The sequence below is a fragment of the Cnephaeus nilssonii genome (assembly GCF_951640355.1).
Source record: "Cnephaeus nilssonii genome assembly, chromosome: 1".
NCBI lineage: Eukaryota > Metazoa > Chordata > Mammalia > Chiroptera > Vespertilionidae > Cnephaeus > Cnephaeus nilssonii.
Window position 1 is genome coordinate 21,771,529 of NC_137072.1, and position 21,497 is coordinate 21,793,025.

The 21,497-nt window shown below is 40.0% G+C and overlaps 1 protein-coding gene across 9 annotated transcripts in view; it reads right to left on the reverse strand.

Moving 5' to 3' along the window:
- Window positions 1-685: 685 nt before the first annotated feature.
- The window catches only part of MLLT10 (MLLT10 histone lysine methyltransferase DOT1L cofactor), a 233,296-nt gene continuing 212,484 nt past the window's right edge, over window positions 686-21,497 (reverse strand). For 5 of the 9 annotated variants that reach the window (XM_079770538.1, XM_079770541.1, XM_079770545.1 and 2 more), the window contains 7 exons: window positions 15,615-15,769; window positions 13,078-13,266; window positions 12,587-12,675; window positions 12,089-12,450; window positions 10,914-11,010; window positions 3,792-4,001; window positions 687-2,406 (listed from right to left, as the gene is read on the reverse strand). In XM_079770538.1, the coding sequence (XP_079626664.1) occupies window positions 2,362-2,406; window positions 3,792-4,001; window positions 10,914-11,010; window positions 12,089-12,450; window positions 12,587-12,675; window positions 13,078-13,266; window positions 15,615-15,769 (1,147 nt within the window). In that variant the 3' untranslated portion in view covers window positions 687-2,361. Of the gene's footprint in view, window positions 2,407-3,791; window positions 4,002-10,913; window positions 11,011-12,088; window positions 12,451-12,586; window positions 12,676-13,077; window positions 13,267-15,614; window positions 15,770-21,497 lie in introns of all 9 variants that reach the window. The other 4 variants (XM_079770544.1, XM_079770543.1, XM_079770542.1 and 1 more) reach the window with 2 other exon arrangements.

The following is a 21,497-nucleotide window of genomic DNA, read 5'->3' on the forward strand; positions in this document are numbered from 1 at the left end:
TGCCTGTGCCTCGGGCTGGCCCTGGGCGGCTGGGGGGCTGAGGGTACTGGGAAACTCTGGAGGCAGGTGCGTGGAGCGGCTGGACCCACCTGGGGGTGGGCCCAGCCGTGCCGCCTGCGTGCTGCCCCAGTGGGGCTGAGAGGACTGGGCACTGCCATCTTGTGGCTGTGGGCACCGCCATCTTTGAGGGCTTGGCAGTCAATTAGCATATTCCCTCCTTATTGGCCGTGGGTGCTGCCATCTTTGTGAGGGCATGATGGTCAATTAGCATATTCCCTCTTTATTAGATTGGATTTCCTCTTAATTAATTCCCTTTTAACATGCACGAATTTCGTGCACCGGGTCACTAGTAAGATAAATAAATGCTAAGGGATATAATGTACAACATGATGACTATAGTCAACACTGCTTTATGGTATATTTAAAAGTTATTAAGAGAGTAAATCCTAGGAGTTCCCGTCACAGGAAAAAGACATTTATTCTCTTTTCTTGTGCATCTTTATGAGATGACAACTAAACTTATTGTGGTAATCATCTCAATATATGTAAGTCAAATTATTATACTGTACACCTTAAACTTATACAGTGCCATATGTCAATTATAGCTCAATAAAACTAGAAGAATGGCAGAGTTATAAACATTATTAAATTTTATTAACAAAAACTTTGTACATTTCCTTTAATACATGTGGAATTTTACATCTAGGTAAAATAACAACACATTCAAAATTTGCAATTTATACAAATTGTTACAGAATAACAATCAGTGGGTTAAATAAGTAAAATAAACCACACCGATTTTTTAAATTATCTACAAAAGATTTGACTTTCTTTAAAATTCCCCTGAACATATAAAAATAAATTAATTTTACTTTTCAATTAAATCTACTAATTAGAAATATTACAAATCAAAATATCAATGTTATCTTATGAATTTTTCACAATACAAAACAGATTCACAAAACCTTATTTACAGAAATGAGGTAAGAACTGTGCAATGTTTAACCAAGAGACATATTGCAGAATTAACATGTTCTTCCAGCTAAGTACACAGTGGAGGTCTAATTAGAGCTGGGTCTTTTCCACTAATAACTCACACATTTAAGAACAGTTCAATGATTATATCCCCAATTGTTTAATTTATAACAGCCATCCTGTCACACCAGGAGTGTGGCTACCCAAAGTAGGTCTGTCATACAGACTTCACCTGTTTCAGGAACTGTAGCGGTGGGTTGCTTGTCTTATTTTGTTTGAAATCAATATCAGAAATGGGAAGTTTTTAAATTAAAAAACAAAAATTCTTACCAAATCCACTCATTTTCCTTGTGACTCATTAGTGGATAAATACCCAGGTAATAGTTTTGCCTGAGCTATCTATGGTGGCATAGAAAGTTTTTAATAAAGGCAGAACCATGGGGAAGGCTGCTGGTGCAACACTGACTATCCCTGCTACTTACAAGGACTGACTATAGTGTAGTATAGTGCAAGCTCAGCTGGTTAGAGCCATTTCAACACCATGGAGGTACTAACAGGCACTTGATTCAGGCCAAACCCTACCATCAGTTTCCAGAGTGGCCCCTCTTTCTGAAAGAAATCTTTCACTTTGAATTGATCTTGTTCCCCCCAGCAGCCTTAGAATTCACTTAACTCAAAGCTTTGTTGAAATATGAGTAGGTCTTAACACTAAAGAAAAAGCATTTAGCAAAAGAAAATTACCTTTAGCATAAGCAGACATTACCCTCCTAACTTGATTACCAAAATTGGCCAAATCCCATAAGAAAGGAAATTTTTATAACAAAGATTACCAAGTCCCTGTTTATGACCTATTTATTTGCAATAACCAATAAAACTCCAGAAGAAATTGGACAGTTCCTTGAAATTTGTTTTGACTCAAAGAGCAAGCACACTGTAATCCAAACAAAATATACTTGTTACCCAGACAAGCTTCATTCCAACTTGTACAAGATACAATAGTTTATAAATGAAGCAAGTCTTTAGTTTTGCTGTTCATCTCTCCAATTTTAACAAAATTAGTTGTGTACCAACTATATTAAATTTCTCTTAGGTTGATAAACTCATTGCATGTAAATTATTTCACTGACAAAAGTTAGTTACTAAATTTTCTTTCAAAGTTCAAAAAATCTGAGTGAGGGGTGGGGGACATGGGAATTCCATTTCAGTGCAACAAAGCAACAAGAAAATTAATCAAAGCCTTAAAAGAATGTCCTTGTGGCAATTAGTCCTTTGTTGTGCGGTTAGTTTCTTGTTGCGTTTCTTCATAGGTGTCGTAAGAGGACTGCAACAGCAGCCAATGAAGTGCTAGGACAGCAGGACAGGCAATTTCTAACCGTTTCTCAACTGTCAACTTTTCTCTTGAGCAACAGGCCCGGATTTATCACTAAGTCTCTGCAGTTAAAACAAACAAAATCAGATGCATTAGCTAAATCAATTTTTGGCCCACATTTGAGGTAATATCCTCTAAATTAAAATCATAAGTGAGGTAAAATGTGGTGTATACAGTTATTCATTTTTTTTCTATAAGTCAACATGGTTATTTTTTAGCATTATATAAAGACATACATTTACTAGTAAACATTATCAGTTGTTTTATAAACATGAAATTCAGTGGTAAACAAAGACAGAAATGCCCATTGCAGGAACAGAACTCACAAGGAATGAATGTAGAAAGCATCCCCTGAAGATGACGTTTCCACAGAAGTAGTAACATGGTATTATGGAAAATGAAATTTTTATGGACTAATAGTCATGGGTTCTGATGTGACATGTGCCTTTTATCCTTTGATCTTTAACCTCTTTGAGTATACTTTTATTAAATTAATAAAAATGGGATTACAGCTCATTATTATTTTAAAGACTGAAATCCTGCATACTATTGTATCTGGCCTGGTCGGTGTGACTCAATATTTAGAGTGTCAGCCAGCACACTGAAGAGTTGCAGGTTCAATTCCCAGTCAAGGGCATGTACCTGGGTTGTATGTTCACTCTCAGAACCCTGGTGGGGTGCATGTGGGAGGCAATCAGTCAATGTGTCTCTCTCACATTGATGTTTATCTCCTCCTCTCTTCCCCATCCCTCCCTCTCTTCCACTCACTCTAAAAAGCAATGGGAAAAATATCCTCAGGTGACAATTAATAAAAAAAGATGTCTAGCCCTGACCGGTTTGGCTCAGTGGATAGAGCGTCGGCCTGCGGACTGAAAGGTCCCAGGTTCGATTCCGGTCAAGGGCATGTACCTGGGTTGCGGGCACATCCCCAGTGGGAGGTGTGCAGGAGGCAGCTGATCGATGTTTCTCTCTCATCGATGTTTCTGGCTCTCTATCCCTCTCCCTTCTTCTCTGTAAAAAAATCAATAAAATACATTAAAAAAAAAAAAAAAAAAGATGTCTAGCCCTAGCTGGTTTGGCTCAGTGGATAAAGTGTCAGCCTGCGGACTGAAGGGTCCCGGGTTTGATTCCAGTCAAGGGCACATGCCAGGGTTGTGGGCTCGATCTCCAGTAGGGGGCATGCAGGAGGCAGCCTATCAATGATTCTCTCTCATAATTGATGTTTTTATCTCTCTCCTTCTCCCTTCCTCTCTGAAATAAATAAAAAATTTTAAAAAAGATGTCTAACATATAGCAGGTACTTAAGAAGAAATTACCAGGAGAATAATGTATTTTTTAAAATGGGAGAGATCAGAGAGAATAATCTCTAATTAATCAATAAAATTCTTCTGATTAATCAACAAAATTCTTTTTATTTCATTAGATATAATAATACAAAGATACTTACTGTTCCTTTCTGACTTGCATTATCGCCATGGATGGTGAGAAATGGGTTGGTGGTAGCTGGGTGAAGTGGTGGTGCCTGAGTACCTGCAAGTAGGTTGTTTATCGGTATTTGTGTTGGTGCAGAGATCTGTAGCTGCTGTAGTTCAGGTTGGTGATGTTGCTGGTGGTGATGCTGTTGCATTAACTGATACAGAAGGGCCTGATGTTGCTCCTTAGGTAAAAACATGTGAGAGAAGATGAGTTCCCTGTCACAGAATTCAGCAGTCAGTAAAGTCTGCCTTTTCTATTTTCTTCTTTATTTTTATTTATTTTTTAATCACCCGAGAATATTTTTCCATTGATTTTTAGAGAGAGTGGAAGAGAGTGGGAGAGACAAAAATATGAACGTGAGACATATCAATTGGTTGCCTCTGCATGTGCTCAACCGGGACCAGGGTTCAAGCCTGCAACCAAGGTGCATGCCCTTGACTGGAATTGAACTTGTGACTCTTCAGTTCGTAGGCCGATGTTCTATCCACTGAACCAAACCAGCCAGTGCTATTTTCTTCTTTAATATTTAAATGTAAGTTACATTCATAATACTAAGAAAGAAAACTAGCATCTCATCTGGAAAAATACACTGCACTGGATAGTAACTGTCTATACTAATAAAAGCCTATGTGGTCGTCACGCCCTCAGGCCGTGATGCCCGCACACCCTCACGCCATAACAATCCATCACCAGGAGGCTGTGTGCACAGCAGGCATGTGCGGGTGGGCAGGGACTTGACGCTGCGTGTGCGGCGCAGAGGCGGTTCCGGGCGGCTCCGTGCGGTGACGACGGGGGCAGGACCCCCAGCTCTGGCCTACCTCTTTGGGGCAATCATCGAGGAGCCCCGGATGGGTGGGTGGGGCCTACCTCTTTGGGGAGATCGATTGCGGGGCTCCCGCACTATGCGAGGGCACAGGCCAGGCTGGGGACCGCCCCCTGAGTGCACAAATTTCGTGCACTGGGCCTCTAGTCTAATATAAAATGTCAATAACATCAGTGAATGGCTTATTTTCAGTAAGGGCAAACAAATACAGGAAACCACTATTCTAAAACTAGGTTATCCATGAAAATCAAGAACAGCAACTTACAGAATTCACAAATGATCTGTATTTGACTTTAGAATGCACTATGTGGGTCAAATCCTTCCTCTAATTCTGGGAACTTATTCAAGCCGACAGAAAGGGTGCTTTTTTGATGTAAATGAGACTATTCTTTATAGCAAGCATATAATTCATTTCTTGAGTGATTACTATGTGCCAGGCCATGTTTTGAGACATGTATTTTGTGCTTGAGACATATGGGGGAGGGGAGGGGAGAGAAACCCCTGTCCTTATATATAGTCCACCCTGGGAGGAAGAGGGAGAGACCAACAAAAATGTTAGAATATGATTATTGCTAAAGGTCAGGGGAGCCCTGGCTGGTGTTGCTCAGTGATTAGAGCATCAACCTACAGAAACTAGCCCTTAAAGGTGTCAGTTTCGATTCCCAGTCAAGGGCACAGAGCTGGGTTGCAGGTTCTGGTCTGAGGCAACCATTTGATCTTTATCTCTCTCTCTCTCTCCCTCTCTCTAAAGGTCAATCAATTAAAAAAAAATTAGCCTAGTCTATTTGGCTCAGTGGCTAGAGTGTCGGCCCACAGATTGAAGGGTCACAAGTTTGATTCCAGTCAAGGGTATGAACCTCAGTTGCAGACTCAATCCCTGGCCCTGGTCAAGTCAAGTGCAGGATGCAACCAATCAATGTATCTCTCTCACCTCAATGTTTCTCTCTCTCTGTCTCTCCCCTCCCTTCCACTCCCTAAAAATCAATGGAAAAAATATCTTCAGGTGAGGATTAACAAAACAAAACAAAAAATAAAAATAAAGGTCAGGAGAGAGAGAAGTGTGTGAGAGAGAGTATGGCAGGGGTGGGGGTCATATGAAATGGATTGGTCAGGGAATTCTCTGAGTGGATATGGGGAGGGGGCGTCTAGGCGGATGGAACAGCCATTGCTAAGGGGCTACGTCAGAGAACATACAGTATGATCAAAGAAGATAGCAAGACCAGGGGTGCTGGAGTGGAGGGAGCAAAGAGGAGGAAAGAGCATACAGCAAGCAGTAAGGCTTTTACTCAGTGAAATGGGAAGCCAGTGGAAGGTTTTGAGCAGAGGAGTGATACAACCGGATTTAGGATTTCTTGATGGAATCAATGTGAGACACCAGAGGAAGAGGAGTGAAGGATGACCGTAAGGTTTTTAGCTGAAGCACCAGGAAGGACGGACTTGCCATCAGCTGAGGAAGGGAAACTGTGGAGGAGGTGTGTGGTGGAAGATTACCATGTCGGTTTGGGACATGTTGTGCTTGAAATGTCTAGCAAGATAGCCAAGTGGAGACATCAAGTAAGCAGTTGGGTAAAGATGTGTGAAATTCCAGAGAGCGGTTAGGGCTGGAGAAGCAAGTACCTGCATACGAAAGGTCTTTAAAGCTACATGACTGGAGATCACTGAATTCTGAAACACAGTAAGGGGCAGAGGAGGAGAGAAGGACCTAGGAAAGGAGGCCCAGTTAGGTAGGAAAACAAGATAATGTGGTGCCCTGGAAAGTAAGGTCGGAAAGGGTTTCGAGGAGGAGTGATCATTTCTGTTAAATGCTGTCGCCAGTCAGGTCAAGTGAGATGAAGAACTAGAACTGACCACGGGACTCAGCAATATGAAGGTCATCAGGAGGGGATAGCAAGCAGAGAAATAGGGTATCAGCTGGTGGGGGCTGTAGGATCAAGCAAGAGTTTTTCTTAAAACGGGAGAAGAAAGTGTGCCTTATAATAAAACTCTTGCTTACATAAATGAGCAAACTTTACCGGTTTCTGAGCAACAATTTGTGCTAAAAATTCCTTAACCATATTCTGGAAATATGACATCGATATGTGCTATTATTAGAGTAAAAATATTGATTAATGGAAGAACTCCAAATAAACTAAATTTTAGTACTTCATATTAAGATGAGGCATGAGATAATAAAACAAGATCACATTTCAGTGTAAGCATTTAAGAATTTATATACAACCTTGGCTGGTATTGCTTAGTAGTTAGAGTGTTGGCCCACACACCAAAGGGTCTCCGGTTCAATTCCTGGTCAAGGGCATGTATCTTGGGTTGTAGGTTCAATCCCTGGCCCTGATTGGCGGGGAGGGTGTAGGAGGCAACCAATCAATGTGTCTCTCTCACATCAATGTTTCTTTCTCTCTCTTCCCCTCCCTCCCTTCCATTCTATCTAAAAGCAATGGAAAAGTATCCTCAGGTGAGGATTAACAAAAAAACAAAAACAAAATTATGTACAATCTATCTTTGTATCACTATAAATACAGTGAGAGTGAAAATGCCTTAGAATTAAAACAAATATTTTCAGCATATTTTTGACTAAAAATTCTGAGTTCACCGAAGAGTACCTTGTCCAGGTAGTCTAACTTAAAGAAATGTGCTAAGGAAATGAAGCTGGAGAAAAGTCACACAACCATATCAACTTGGTCTCACTTTAAATCGATGACTACAGAGGGTCAGTCAGTGCTGCCCTTGTCTGTGAGCCACACACTTCCTTCCACATGTGTCTTAGTTAATTCTTTCTCCCTTTTCACCAAGGTATTTATTCCACATCTTCTTCTTTTTTTTAATATAATATATTTGTATTGATTTCAATGAGGAAGGGAGAGGGAGAGACAAAAGTGATGAGAGAGAATCATTGATTGGCTGCCTCCTGTACAACCCTCCTGGGGATCGAGCCCACACCTGGGAATTGAACTGTGACCTCCTGGTTCATACGTCGACACCCACCATTGAGCAACACAAGCCAGGCTGTTCCATATTCTTAAACACAAATACTCCATTCTCCCTCAGCTGATAACTTTACTTATAATTTAACTAGAGGCCCAGTGCATGATTTAATCATGCACCTGGTGCACCAGCGGGCTGGCTGTCCACCGGTGCACCAGGCCTTCCGAAAGCCTCCTGTGTGGCGGAGGCTTTCGAAAGGCCTTGTGCCGGAGCAGACAGCCGGCCAGCTCCCCCGCTTTGGCTTTTGATCGCGGGGGAGCTGGCCGGCTGTCCGCCGGTGCACCAGGCCTTCCGAAAGCCTCCGGCGCAGCCATGGCTCAGCGTCCTGCTGGCCCAATCAGCTACCCCGGCCACCCTGAGTCCCGCCCCCTGCGCCTCCTGCTGGCCCAATCGTGGGCGTAGCAGAGTGATGGTAATTTACATATTACCATTTTATTATGTAGGATTAAAAATTTAAAACATTAAAAGTGAATTTCCTCAACCTCCTATCAAAAAATCCACTGACAACTGCTCTGCCTGCTCTCTTAGAATACAACGCTACGCTCAGCTTCTCTCCTTTCTTAGGAACTTTGCTGTTCTGGCCCTATCCTTCCTCTCTCCTGCACTAGAAATTAACCCATTGATATACATATATGCTGTCATATTAAAAAAAAATAGAAACTACCTCCCTAGACCATGTCTTTCTTCTGTTAGGTGCCCATTTCTCTGCTTTTTACATAAAAATATCTTTAGTTGTCTCTATGCTACCTTCACTTCCTCTCTTCCAATTTTCTTTTGAACCACTCAGTGAGGTTTTTACTTCTCACCAAAACCGCATTTGTGAAAAACTTCCAGACAGTCAAATCCAACAGTCAATTTTTGCTTGTCCTTCCAGAGGCATTTTACACAGCAAAGTCCTTTCTAGGCACATTTTCTCGGCGGAGGCTTTCTCAGTTCCCTCCTAACTCAACGGCCACTTTCTTCCTAGCTCCTTTACTAGGTTATTCTCCTTGCCCAGGATGTCCAGGACTGTCTTCAGGTCTTATCAAATCTTATGCATCTATACATCACATATGCAGCGATGACCCCAAATTTATATATTCAACTGCATTCTTTCCTTGGACTTCAGACTCATACAACTGCCTAGTGCACAGCTCATCTAAACAGACATCTAAACAGATATCTTAAACTCAGTATGTTCACATCAGACTCCTGTTTTCTCACTAAAACCTGTTCCTTCTGGTCATCCAAATCTCAGTAAAAGTCAACATCCAACTCTTTAGGACTCTTCTTTTTCTTGAATGTCCAACAAACAAGACTTGTTGGTTCTAACTTCAAAATATACAATTCCAGCCCTGGCTGGTGTTTCTCAATGGTTATAGCATTGGCTTGCACACCACAGGGTCATGGGTTTGATTCCTGGTCAAGGCCACATACCTGGGTTGCAGGTTCGATCCTGCACCATTTCGAAAACATGAGGCAGCCAATTAATGTGTCTCTCTCACATCATTGTTTCTTTCCCTCTCCCCACCTCCCACTCCTTCTCATTCTCTCTAAAAAGGAATGGAGAAAATATCCTTGGGTGAGGATTAATAACAACAACAAAATTTCAGACAGTTTTCTGCCACATTTATCCTGCTATTTTAAGAAACCAACATCTACCTAGACTGCTCCTGTTTCTATTCTTGCCACCATCTCCCCTCCTAATACACACAATTTTCCATAATGCAGCAGCTAAACTCATCTCATCTTTTAAAAATGTGATTATTATGTCACTATTCTGTTCAAAGCCCTCTAATTAATTATCCTATATAATAAAAGGGTAATATGCAAATAGACCAAACAGCAGAACAACCGAACAACCAATCAAAGCGTAATATGCTAATGATACGCTTAGGCTACTCAACTGCTTGCTATGACGTGCACAGACCACCAGGGGGCAGACAGTTGACCAGTCAATCAGTCGCTATGACATACACTGACGACCAGGCGGCAGATGCTCTGACTGGTAGGTTAGCTTGCTGCTGGGGTCCAGCGGATCAGGACTGAGCAAGATGGGTCAGACACACCCTGGAGCCCTCCCACGGTCCCTCCCCAGCCCAACTGTGCACCAGTGGGATCCCTCAGCCTGGCCTGCGCACTCTCACAATCCAGGACCCCTCAGGGGATGTTGGAGAGCTGGTTTCAGCCTCCATCCCACAGGCCACTCCCCTGGAGAGGGTGCCAGATGCAGGGCTCGGCTGGCGAGCACTGCTGTGGCAGCACGAGCCTCTCCCGATCGGGACTGATTGGGCGCAAGCCCATGGCAGGCAAGTGGGGCTGGGATGAGCGGGAGCAGCAGGTAGGAGCTACAGGTGGCGTTGAAATGCAGGTTTCAGCCCCATCCCTGCAGGCCACCCAGAGGGACCCCACCCGTGCATGAATTCATGCACCGGGCCTCTAGTTTTAAATAATCCTGAAAGAAAAAGTGAGAATATATTAAAAAAAAAAAACCTCTTAAAAAAACTTTAAAAAAATTTGGATAATTATTAAAGCTAGGTGATTAGTATATTATACTCTCTATTGGTACACTGGAGAATATCCATAAAGAAAGTTAAAAAAAAAAATCACCAATTGCTTTCCATCGCACTTAAGATAAATCTAAATTTCTTGCCACAGACAGCTAAACAAGACAGTCTATGAACTCTGGACCAAAACCACCTATCTGACCTTCTTTCCTCTGCATGAGCCTCTCTCATCCTGAAGTCATGCCAGCCTTTTTTCTAGTCTCGAAAACATAAACACTTACACAGCTGAGGTCTTTTACAACTGCTATTCCCTCTACCTGGAGTGTGCTTTCTCATCTATTCCCATGCCAGAATGTCATGCTTCTTCAACTTGTATTCAGATCTGTGCTCAAAAGTCACCTACACAAAAAAGCTGGACCATCCTATAAAAATGGCCCTCATGTCACTGTTCTCTATTCCCTTATCCTGCTTTATTTTTCTTCTCTACCAAAAAGTATGTATTTATTGTCCATCTCCCCTATCAGAATGAAACTCCATGAAAATACAAAATCTTGCTCACCACTCTATCCCAGAATCTACCAGAGTACCATATCACATGTTCTAATATTTGTAAATGAATTAATATAATGTCACTATAGATATTACAGATAATACCAAATGACAAGACAAACTATTTTTATATTATGCATCCCATAATGTTATTTCCCAAAATGTATAATCAGTAAGGCACACGGAATATCTATTATAACTTAGATCACTTTCTCCTAATAAAAATCAAATATTATCAAAAGGAAGCACTTACTGGCGTGAGCTGTTGAGAATTTAACAACTGCTGAAATTGCTGTTGATGAAGAAATATTTGTCTTTGCTGGTCAGAAAGTAATCCTAGTCCTGAGGCACTGAAAAAAGATGAAAATTCTTACTTTCTACTCTATACCTTTAATGTGTTTTTTTTTTTTAAATGTAAAATGAAAGACCACTCTTTGATTTGATGTTTCATAAGTTAAGTCAAGTTTTTAATTATAACACTTTTTGGAAACAATATGTACAAATTTATTTCTGTGTGCACATGTGTGTGCACACATGTGTAAGCATGCATACAGATAAATAAGTAAATAAGAATTCACATTGTCGAGAAATGTTTTGTTTTCCTTTTTTATTGTAAACCAAGCAGGCACTAAGTTATTTTATGGAATAGAAATTTACATGTGTTTATAACATGCACATGTAATAATTTATTCTTAATTATTCAAGAATCATTTAACCCCCCACTAACACATATTTAAAACAAGAAATAACCCAAACATATTATTGAGTGATTTGACCTAACCTTTTTAAATGGTCCCAATGATCAGTAAAATTAAGCACCAATGAAGAGAGCCATAAAGAAGTTTACTAGTACCCACTGAAAATCCATTTAAGTGATTTATTCCTCAAAAGTATGTTCAATAACATGATCTTAGTCTCCTTATTCTGAACAAACATTCACATAAAATTCTAGTACAATGAAACAGAGAGTCTCACTCCCTAGATATTCAAGATAAATATTTAAACCTCATCCAAAGATTTTTTATTATAAAACTAAGGAAATTACATAGCTCAATTTTAAGAAATCAATATTCTTATGTGATCTTCATTACAACATTTCTTTTCTTCAGAATTTATGATACATGAAGGCAACATACACAGGGATAAGAAAAATTAGTATTTAAAATATACATCACAGATCAAGACTGAAATTTTCAGCACAGATTATATTTAATGTTTTGTTACTAAAGTGGTTTAATTTTGCTTTATTCAGAGTTAGTTAAGTTTCAAAAATAAATGGCTCTCAGTATAATATACTTGGTTTAAAGGTTTGGTGGACTTTAATTTCTTAAAGTACAAGGAGCACATAAAAATAGCAATCTAAAACATGGACAACATGGTATTAGGTTGCACTGAAAAACCTAAAATATATTTAAGTAAGTTTCTCACCTGTTAGTCAGTGTAGCTGGCATTGGATGAGTTGCATTAGGTGGAACAGTTGTATGGGTGAGGGGGGTAGGGTTCTGGGATATTGTGACAGGAGTCTGAATAACCCCATTTAAAGCTCCTACAATGCCATTAATTGCCAGTTGGTTACCTGGCAAAGCTCCAATTATCCCACCCACTCCAGGAACTGCAGGAATGGTGGATGTTACAGTCTGCATTCCACTAGCCAGCGCCCCCACCGTCACACCATTGACCTGCTGAACTCCACTAACGCTTGAGCCCTGCTGAGCGGGACTCTGCCCAGCAGGAGGTGGAGTAGAAAGAGCTGATGAGCTGCTGGTGCTTTGTCCACTGGAGGTTAAGTCCTAATGGAAGAAAAAACAGAAATTTAAATTGTAAGGAACACAGAAAAACTGTTTAAAATAATTAAAAAACATTTAATGTGATATACTCTTGTTTGTAAGTAAAATACACAAATTAAACTAAACACACCAAAATTACCTGATTTAATACAGGAAGAGAATTCTCAGGTAAAAAGCTGTTTCCTAGATGAGGGCTCTTACTGCTGTTCAAGGAATCAGTAGTAGGAGCTAGAAAAAGAAAAGAAAAAATAACCTATTTTCCCTATTAATTACATCACGTATAAGATTAAAGGCTTATCTAAAAGTTTATCCTGAAGCACACATTAAAAACACATAAAAATTAAGTTTTGCTCTTCTTAAGACCAGTTTAAATAATAATAATAAAAATCTTTGTCTATTGAATATCATGGCTTTAAATCAATAAAAATATCATTATACATTTAAATAAAATTTATCATTAAACTATGTGATAAAGTTGGAACAAGTTCATCACTTAACAGGATTCTTTATGTTCTTTGAAATAACCTATCATTCCTTTTCTACATCTTCATGTAAGTTATTATTCACTTATTTAAAAGGTATTAAAAGTCTAGCCTACTTTCCATAGATACACGATAAATATCTTCATACCATTCTGTGCTGAAAATGCATGAATTTGATGAGATGGACTAGGATTTGTTGTTATTGCTGGAAAAGGCACTGAGAGCTGTGCATTCAATAACTGAAGGCGTTCCTTTTTGGCAGTTAAGTTTTTAATTTGTTCCTCTAATCTTCGATTTTCAACTTGAAGTTGGTGTAATGATTTCAGCATTCCTAAAACTAGCAAACATTTGGATAGTTTTTAACAAAGACAAGTTCACACACAAGGCTAAGTACTTTAAGGACTTAAGTGTCAATAACTTTAGAAATAAGGTGAAATAGAAAAATAGAAATTCTGTAAAGCATTTCTAAATGATTAGGTTTTATTCCTAAATTTATATGTAGTTATAAATATACCATAATATATTTGTACATATATAAGCATAACCAAAAAAGCACCCACCTGGTGCAGGTAATTTCCTTCTCAAAAAAAAGACAAAAACATTTTATTTTCATCAAAATAAAAACCTAATTAAACATCAAAGTGCCATTTTAGATAATTTTACATTAATAGCATAAAGTGAGAAAGAATCATAACAATATCCTTCAACACAATAACCACCATATGCTTTTGTTTGCTGCTTGGTTAATTATGCTACCAGACAGGTGAGGAACCCCCAAGCCCAGCTGCTCAGAATGCTAATGCACACATCTCCCAGCAGGGGGCAGTGTGTGTGTGCACTGCAGCCCCCAATCCCAGAGAAGGCTCATTATCTGTAAACAGGCTTAGTTTCTGTCCTGCCTCATCACCTCAAAAAAACAAAACAAACTCTGACCTCTAGAATGACAACACAGAGTGCTACTGTTAGCCACAGTGACAGACACTTTAAAAGTTCTATGCCTTAAAAAGTTGTATTTGCTTAACATGCCCTCAGGGCCTTAAAAAGATACAATTCTACTGGTACAAACACATATGGTCATTTCCCAAGGATTTAACTTTTATCCCTCCTCTTCAAGATCCCACAAAGAAACTCTTAGAGCACCCAAATGAGATGCAATAAGACTAAGCAAAACCTGTCCTCCAGCTATCATTTAAAGGATTATCCCAGCATGAATTTCCTTACAATAAGCATGTTTTTTCTGTCAGGGCACCATTCATAAAAATACAATTTATGGCGCTTGTCTACTAACCATAAGCAAAATCTATTCTATATATATAAAAGCCTAAGCAACCATTACTAAGGAATGACCATAACGACTGGTCATTATGACCAGGGGGCAGACGCTCAACGCAGGGGCTGCACCCAGCCTACAGGCCCCAATCAACCATGGGGCCTGCCAGCCAACCTCCAAGTCCCTCCCCTCCGCCGGCAGGCCCCTGTGCTGGGATGGGGAACTGGGGGTGGGTGGCGGCGGACACGGCCCCTTTCCCAGGGGGGCCGAGGGCCTGCTCCCTCCTCGGGGCCAGCGGCCAACCTCCTGGATCCCTCCTCCTGTCCCTTCCCCAGCCAGCAGGTCCCGATCACCTCATCAGGGCCAGGCCCCGGGCTGGGCCAGGGAACTAGGGGTGGGTGGTGGCAGATGCAGGCGGCAAGGGAAGGAGGAGGCGGGGAGGTGGGGAACCTGATAGACCCTGATTGCCGGCCAGGCCTAGGGAACCCACCCATGCACGAATTTTGTGTACTGGGCTTCTAGTGTTTTAATAAAATAAAGCAGCAAAAATTTATATCCCAAAATATAAAAACCACATATTCCTCATCCTGCCCCCAAATATATCCTTAACACTAGGCCACTTTTCCAGCTAACCACTACCTGTACTGTAACTTTGCTGTTTGGCATTTTTTACCCATGGTCTCCCTGTCAATACTTAAAGTTGTAAAGATACTAAATATGTATATATAAATATATTATATAATTTAAAAAGTAAATGACATGTAGTATATAAAACTATGTATATTATTTACATATATATAATTTGGTAATTATTATTCTTTCTCATACAAATTATAAAATCAAGATAGTTGACATACTTGACTATATGCACTGTTTACAATAAATTCTCCTGAGATGAGCAACTTTTATTCAAAATTAAGCTAAGAGAAAAATATAACTCGTGTATTTTAGTAAAAGTTAAAAATTGATCAGAACAAAATACAATGAGAAACAATGTATCCATATTATAATAATTATAAACAGTAACAATAACCAGTGAATGGATTAGAGCTTTCTATGAGTCAGGCAATGTTCCTTACATTTTTTATGTCATTTAATCCTCAAAACTATGATATAGGTACATTATTACTCCCATTCTACAAATGGGAGACTAAAGCACACTGACATTTAAGAAAGCTACCCATGATCTGCTAAAGTATGTAAAGGCAGGATATAAGATCAAGCAGTAAAACTGTAGAATTTGTTCCAATAAGCTACTATATTACATTTTTCTTACCTTTTAATATAAAACATATATCATCATTTCATTGCTATTCTTGATGAAGCGTGACTTCTGCACCTATCCACCTCTCTGTTGTTTTATCCACCCATTCCATCTATTCATCTTTCTTTAAAGACAAGAAAAGAATACTTACTGTCACTAGGAGTACCCTGTTCTAATAAAAATTGTTGTCCTTCACTCCACTGCCTCTCCAAAAGCTGTTCTATGCTGGCTGCTACTGGAGGCAGATTTTCCAAACTGCTGTTGCCTGGTGGATCATAGCGAATCTGTAAGCTGCTTACAGGGGATCTGTTGAAAACATTAATTCTCAGGTTAAACAGCAGAATCCTTCAAAGGAGAGCACATTCACATTTCTCACCTTATGCTGACCCTTTTCCTGTACAAGTTTTCTAACACCAAGCAGCCTATGCTAGAACAATCAAACCATAACCTACTAAAATTTAGTAATTATCACTTTTCCTCCTCAAATTGCAAAACCAAAGGACTAGCTGGCCATACTTGATAATTAAAAACCACTAGAAAATATAAATACACTGACAATAATATCTGAAACAGGCTATACAAGAACTTGATATAGGTTTGTAAGATTTTAACCTAACTAGCCAGAAAAGAGTTCCACCATTCTGCTTTAATATGCAAAATATCAGAATTATAATAATGTAGAATGTATTTTAATTTACAACAAAAGCTCAATCAAATATAAGTAAACAGATATTTTTAATAATTTTGAAGCCTTTTGTTCTAAATCTAAAATACTTATTTGTAAGTATTTTCAGTATTAAGGAACATTATCAAGACCAAAGCAACTTTTATTTTACAAATGTTTCTAAAATGTCATATCTGCACTTCAGATGACTTAATTAACACTTCCAAAACAAGTATCTCTCTATATAAAAGGCTAATATGCAAAGTGTCCCTCGGGAGTTTGACGGGGAGTTCAATTGCTCGTTATGACATGCACTGACCACCAGGGGGTGGTGCAGAATGAAGGCCCTGGCCGGCAGCCGGAAGGCCCCATCGCCGGCCAGGCCTAGGGACCCTACTTGTGCACTGGGCCTCTAGTTACTTATACTGAGATGAATATGCAATGTTCTCAATCACCCACTTCTTTTGTTTCAAATTAGTAAATGTGGCTATTTCTAGTTCCCAGCTTCCATATTAACATAACACATTAATAAAGGGTTTTAGAGTGTCCAAAGTGTTTCCATATAATCATCTCATATGATTTTCTCAACAACCTAGTAAGAAGTCAAAGCCTGGATTACTGGCTCTATTTCTATCTGAGGAAACAAATGGGGCTTGAGTGTCTTGTCCAAAGACACAAAGCTGATAAATGACAGAGTTTGGGCTAGAAGGCAAGTCTTCTAACAACCTACTGTTGTTTTGCCACTGCCTTAAAATATTTCTCTAGAAAAGTATCTTTAAATAAGAAGTTAAACAAATGAGGCTTTTAATTCCCTATGAAAATACCATGTGCTATATACATTTGGCTATCACACTCCAAATAGATTATTATGCCAGGATAATTTAGGTTATTACATTTCAGGTTGATCTTTAAGGTATAATATAAAGTTGAAGATATATGATAAAAATAATTTTGTACCCTTTATTGTGTTAAATCCCATTTAGCTAATGAAAAATAATGACAGGAAACAAAATAGCACTGAAGGATCTTAAATAATTTCTGGGTAGCTTGTATGGGATTTTAAGTTTTAAAAGGAGAACACAGAAATGCTTCCTCTACATATGAGCAAAAGCCATTAGCTTTTGTCTTTGAAAAGAAGAATAAAACAATATAGAAGTAAACACAGTATAAAATTAGAGATTAGTCAGATGTTATTACCGTGTACTTCATATACCTAGTTTCAAAAGAAAGAATATTTAATTTTCTGCAGTTAGGAAAAACAATACTACTTTTAGTTCACTCCAGAATTATATAGGATTAAGGGAGCTTTGGGACACCATGAAATGCGACAACATCTGCATCACAGGAGTAGAAGAAGAAAAATCTGAGCAAGAAATAGAGAACCTGTTTGAACAAATGATAACAAAAAACTTCCCTAACCTGGTTAAGGAAAAAGTCACACAATTCCAAGAAACACAGACAGCTCCAATCAAAATGAACACAAAAAGACCCACACCAAGATATATCATAATTATGCCCTGGCCAGTCTGGATCAGTGGATAGAGTGTCAACCTGTGGACTGAAGGGTCCCAGTTTCGATTCTGGTGAAGGGCACATACCCGGGTTGTGGGCTTGATCCCCAGTGGGAGGTGTGCAGGAGGCATCCGGTCAACGATTCTCTCTCATCATTGATTTTTCTATCTCTCTCTCCCCCTCCTTCACCCTTCCTCTCTGAAATCAATAAAAATATGTTTTTAAAAAAAAAGACATATTATAATTAAAATGGAAAATGTTAAAGGCATAGAAAGAATCTTAAAGGCTGCAAGAGAAAGAAAGTTACCTACAAGGGAGCTCCCATTAGAATGTCAGCAGACTTAACAGAAACACATCACGCCAGAAGGTTGTGGCACGAAGTATACAAAGTAATGAAGAACAAGGAACTAAATCCAAGACTACTCTATCCTGCAAGGCTATCATTCAAAATTGAAGGTGAATAAAGAGCTTCACAGACAAAAAAAAAAGGCTAAAGGAGTTTATTACCACCAAACTAGTACTGCAAGAAATGCTAAAAGGTGCTGTTGTAAAAAGAAGAAATAGGGAAAGAGAGGGGAACACAGACATAAAGAATAAGAATGGCAACAAACAAGTACCTATCAATAATAACCTTAAATGTAAATGGCTTAAATGTTCCAATCAAAAGACATAGGGTAGCTGTATGGATATGAAAACATGACCCAAATATATGCTGTCTACAAGAGACTCACTTAGGATGAAAATAAAGAAATGGGAAAAAAATTTCCATGCAAATAGAAATGAAAAACAAACAAACAAACAACAACTGGTGAATCAATACTCACATCTGATAAAACAGACTTCAAAATAAAGGCCGTAACAAGAGATAATGAAGGCCACTACATAATACAAAAGGGGTTGAATCAACAAGAGGATATAACCCTGGTTAATGTATATGCATCCAATATAGGAACACCCACATATATAAAACTAGAGGCCTAGTGCACAAAATTCATGCATGGGTAGGGTCTCTAGGCCTGACTGGCGATCAAGGGTGATCTTTGGGGCGACGGGCGGGGCAATCGGGGCCCCTGCTGGCACCTGCCTTGGCTGGCGGCCTGGCGCAGCCTGCTTGCCAGCCCCGCCCACTGCCACCGCTGCTGGTCAGGGCCTGTGGGCTGGGGGCAGCTCCTGCGTTGAGCATCTGTCCCCTGGTGGTCAGTGCATGTCATAGTGACCGGACGTTCTGCTGGTCTTTCCGCCACTCGGTCGATTTGCATATTGGGGTTTTATTATATAGGATACTTCTGGAAGACCTTAAGGGAGAGATTGACAACAATGCAATCATAGTAGGGGATTTAAAAAATATATATATTTTTATTGGTTTCAGAGAGGAAGGGAGAAGGGGAAGAGAGATAGAAACATCAATGGTGAGAGAGAATCATTGATCGGCTGCTTCCTGCATGCCCCCCATTGGGGATCAAGCCTGCAACCCGGGCATGTGCCCTTGAGCGGGACCCTTCAGTATGCAGGCCAATGCTCTATCCACCGAGCCAAACCAGCCAGGGCCATAGTAGGGGATTTTAACACCCTACTCACATCACTGTATAGATCTTCCAGACAAAAAATTAACAAGGAAACAGTGACCCTAAATGACACACTAGGTCACATGGATTTAATTGACATTTACAGAACATTTCATCCCCAAACTGCAGAATATACATTCTTTTTAAGTGCACATGGAAAATTCTCAAAAATTGACATGTTAGGACACAAAACAAGTCTCTGCAAGTTCAAGAAGACTGAAATCCTATCAAGCATCTTCTTGTTCCACAATGGCATGAAATTAGAAATCAACTACAGTAAAAACTCAAAAACATTCAAACACACGGAAACTAAATAGCATGTTATTAAACAGTGAATGGGTTACCAATGAGATCAAGAAAAAAAATAAAACACTTTCTGGAAACAAATGAAAATGAGGATACAAGAACCCCAAATCTCTGGGACACAACAAAAGCAGTCCTGAGAGGGAAGTTAATTAAGCCTACCACAAAAAACAAGAAAAATTATTAATAATATACTATTTAACCCTACAACTTAAAGAATTACAAAGAGAAGAAAAGCCCAGAGTAAGTGGAAGGAAGAAAATAATAAAGATCAGAGTGGAAATAAATGACATAGAGACTTGTAGGGAGCAGCTCTACGGTCAAGCCTCGAGCTGACCTGTGGCAGGGCCACAAACAAGTCCCAGCTGAAGGGCAGAGCTCTCCTAGCATGGTTAAGCCTGACCTTGTAGCCCTCCTTAATTCCTTCCTAAGTAGCTAATGGGCTGCCGGAGGCGCAGCAAGTGTTGCCAAAACAAGAACATTTGTATACATATTAATCTTTTTATAATCAGACTATAAAATAAACACACTATATCAGCTCTGGTCCTCTGTCTCTCCAGCAGAGGACAGTGGTCCCATCTGGCCCCAGCTTTTTCTTTCTATCTCTGTGCCTGTCTCTTTCTTTCATTTTCTCAATCCCCAGCCACCCCTACTCAGGAACTGGACTGCTATCTAGCCACAATGGATAGAGAAAAGAGAGAAATATTTATAGAGACTAAAAATAATACAAAAGATCAATGGAACCAAGAGCTGGTTCTCTGAAAGGATAAACGAGATTGATGAACCTTTAGCCAGACTAATCAAGAAACAAAGAGAGAAGACCCAAATAATCCTATCCAATAAAGAAGGAATATGGTAATTGACTGTTATACCCTCACAAAGATGGAGGTGCCCACAGCCAATAAGGAGGGAATATGCTAATTGACTGCCACGTCCTCAAAGATGGCGGCACCCACAGCCACAAGATGGTGGCACCCAGTCCCCTCAGCCCCGCCAGGGAGGCAGGCACGCGGTACGGCCGGGTCCACCCTCAGGCAGGTCCGGCTGCTCTGCACGCCTGCCTCCGGAGTCCCCCAGTCCCCTCAGCTTCCCAGCCGCCCAGGGCTGGCCCAAGGCGCAGGCAAGCCTTGGATGGCGGCTGCCCAGGGGTGCCCGAGGCTCAGGTAACCAGGGCCAGCCAAGGCTTGCGCTACCAGCAGTGGCAGCAGCAGAGGTGTAATGGGGGCATCGCCTTCCCCTGATCGCCGGGTCGCCTCCCGCTCCTGAGGGCTCCCGGACTGTGAGAGGGTGGCAGGCTGACCTGAGGGACCCTCCCTCCAGTGCATGGATTTTCATGCACTGGGCCTCTAGTTAGAAATAAAAGCAGTGAAGTAACAACTGACATCACAGACATACAAAGGATTGTAAGAAAATATTATGAGCAACTATATGCCAACAAGCTGGACAATGTGGATGAAATGGACAAATTCCTAGAATAATACAATCTTCCAAAACTAAATCTGGAAGAGTCAGAAAACCTGAATAGGCCAATTACAACAGATAAAACAGAAGCAGTAGTCAAAAAACCTGGTCAGGACAGCTTCATAGAGGAGTTTTACCAAACCTTAAAAGAATAACTAACACATATCCTCCCCAAACTACTCCAAAAAATCCAAGAGGAAGGAACACGTCCAAGCTCTTTTTATGAGGACAGCATTATCCTAATTCCAAAACCAGATAAAGACACTACAAAGAAAATTACAGTAACATCCCTGATGAACACAGATGCTAAAATCCTCAACAAAATATTAGCAAATCGGATCCAGCAAAGTATTAAAAAGATCATATATCATGACCAGTGGGATTTATTCCAGGGATGCAAAGCTGGTACAAAATTAACAAATCAATAAATGTGATAAATCACATAACAAATTGAAAGACAAAAATCACATGATCAGCCAAAACCGGTTTGGCTCAGTGGATAGAGCATCAGCCTTCGGACTGAAAGGTC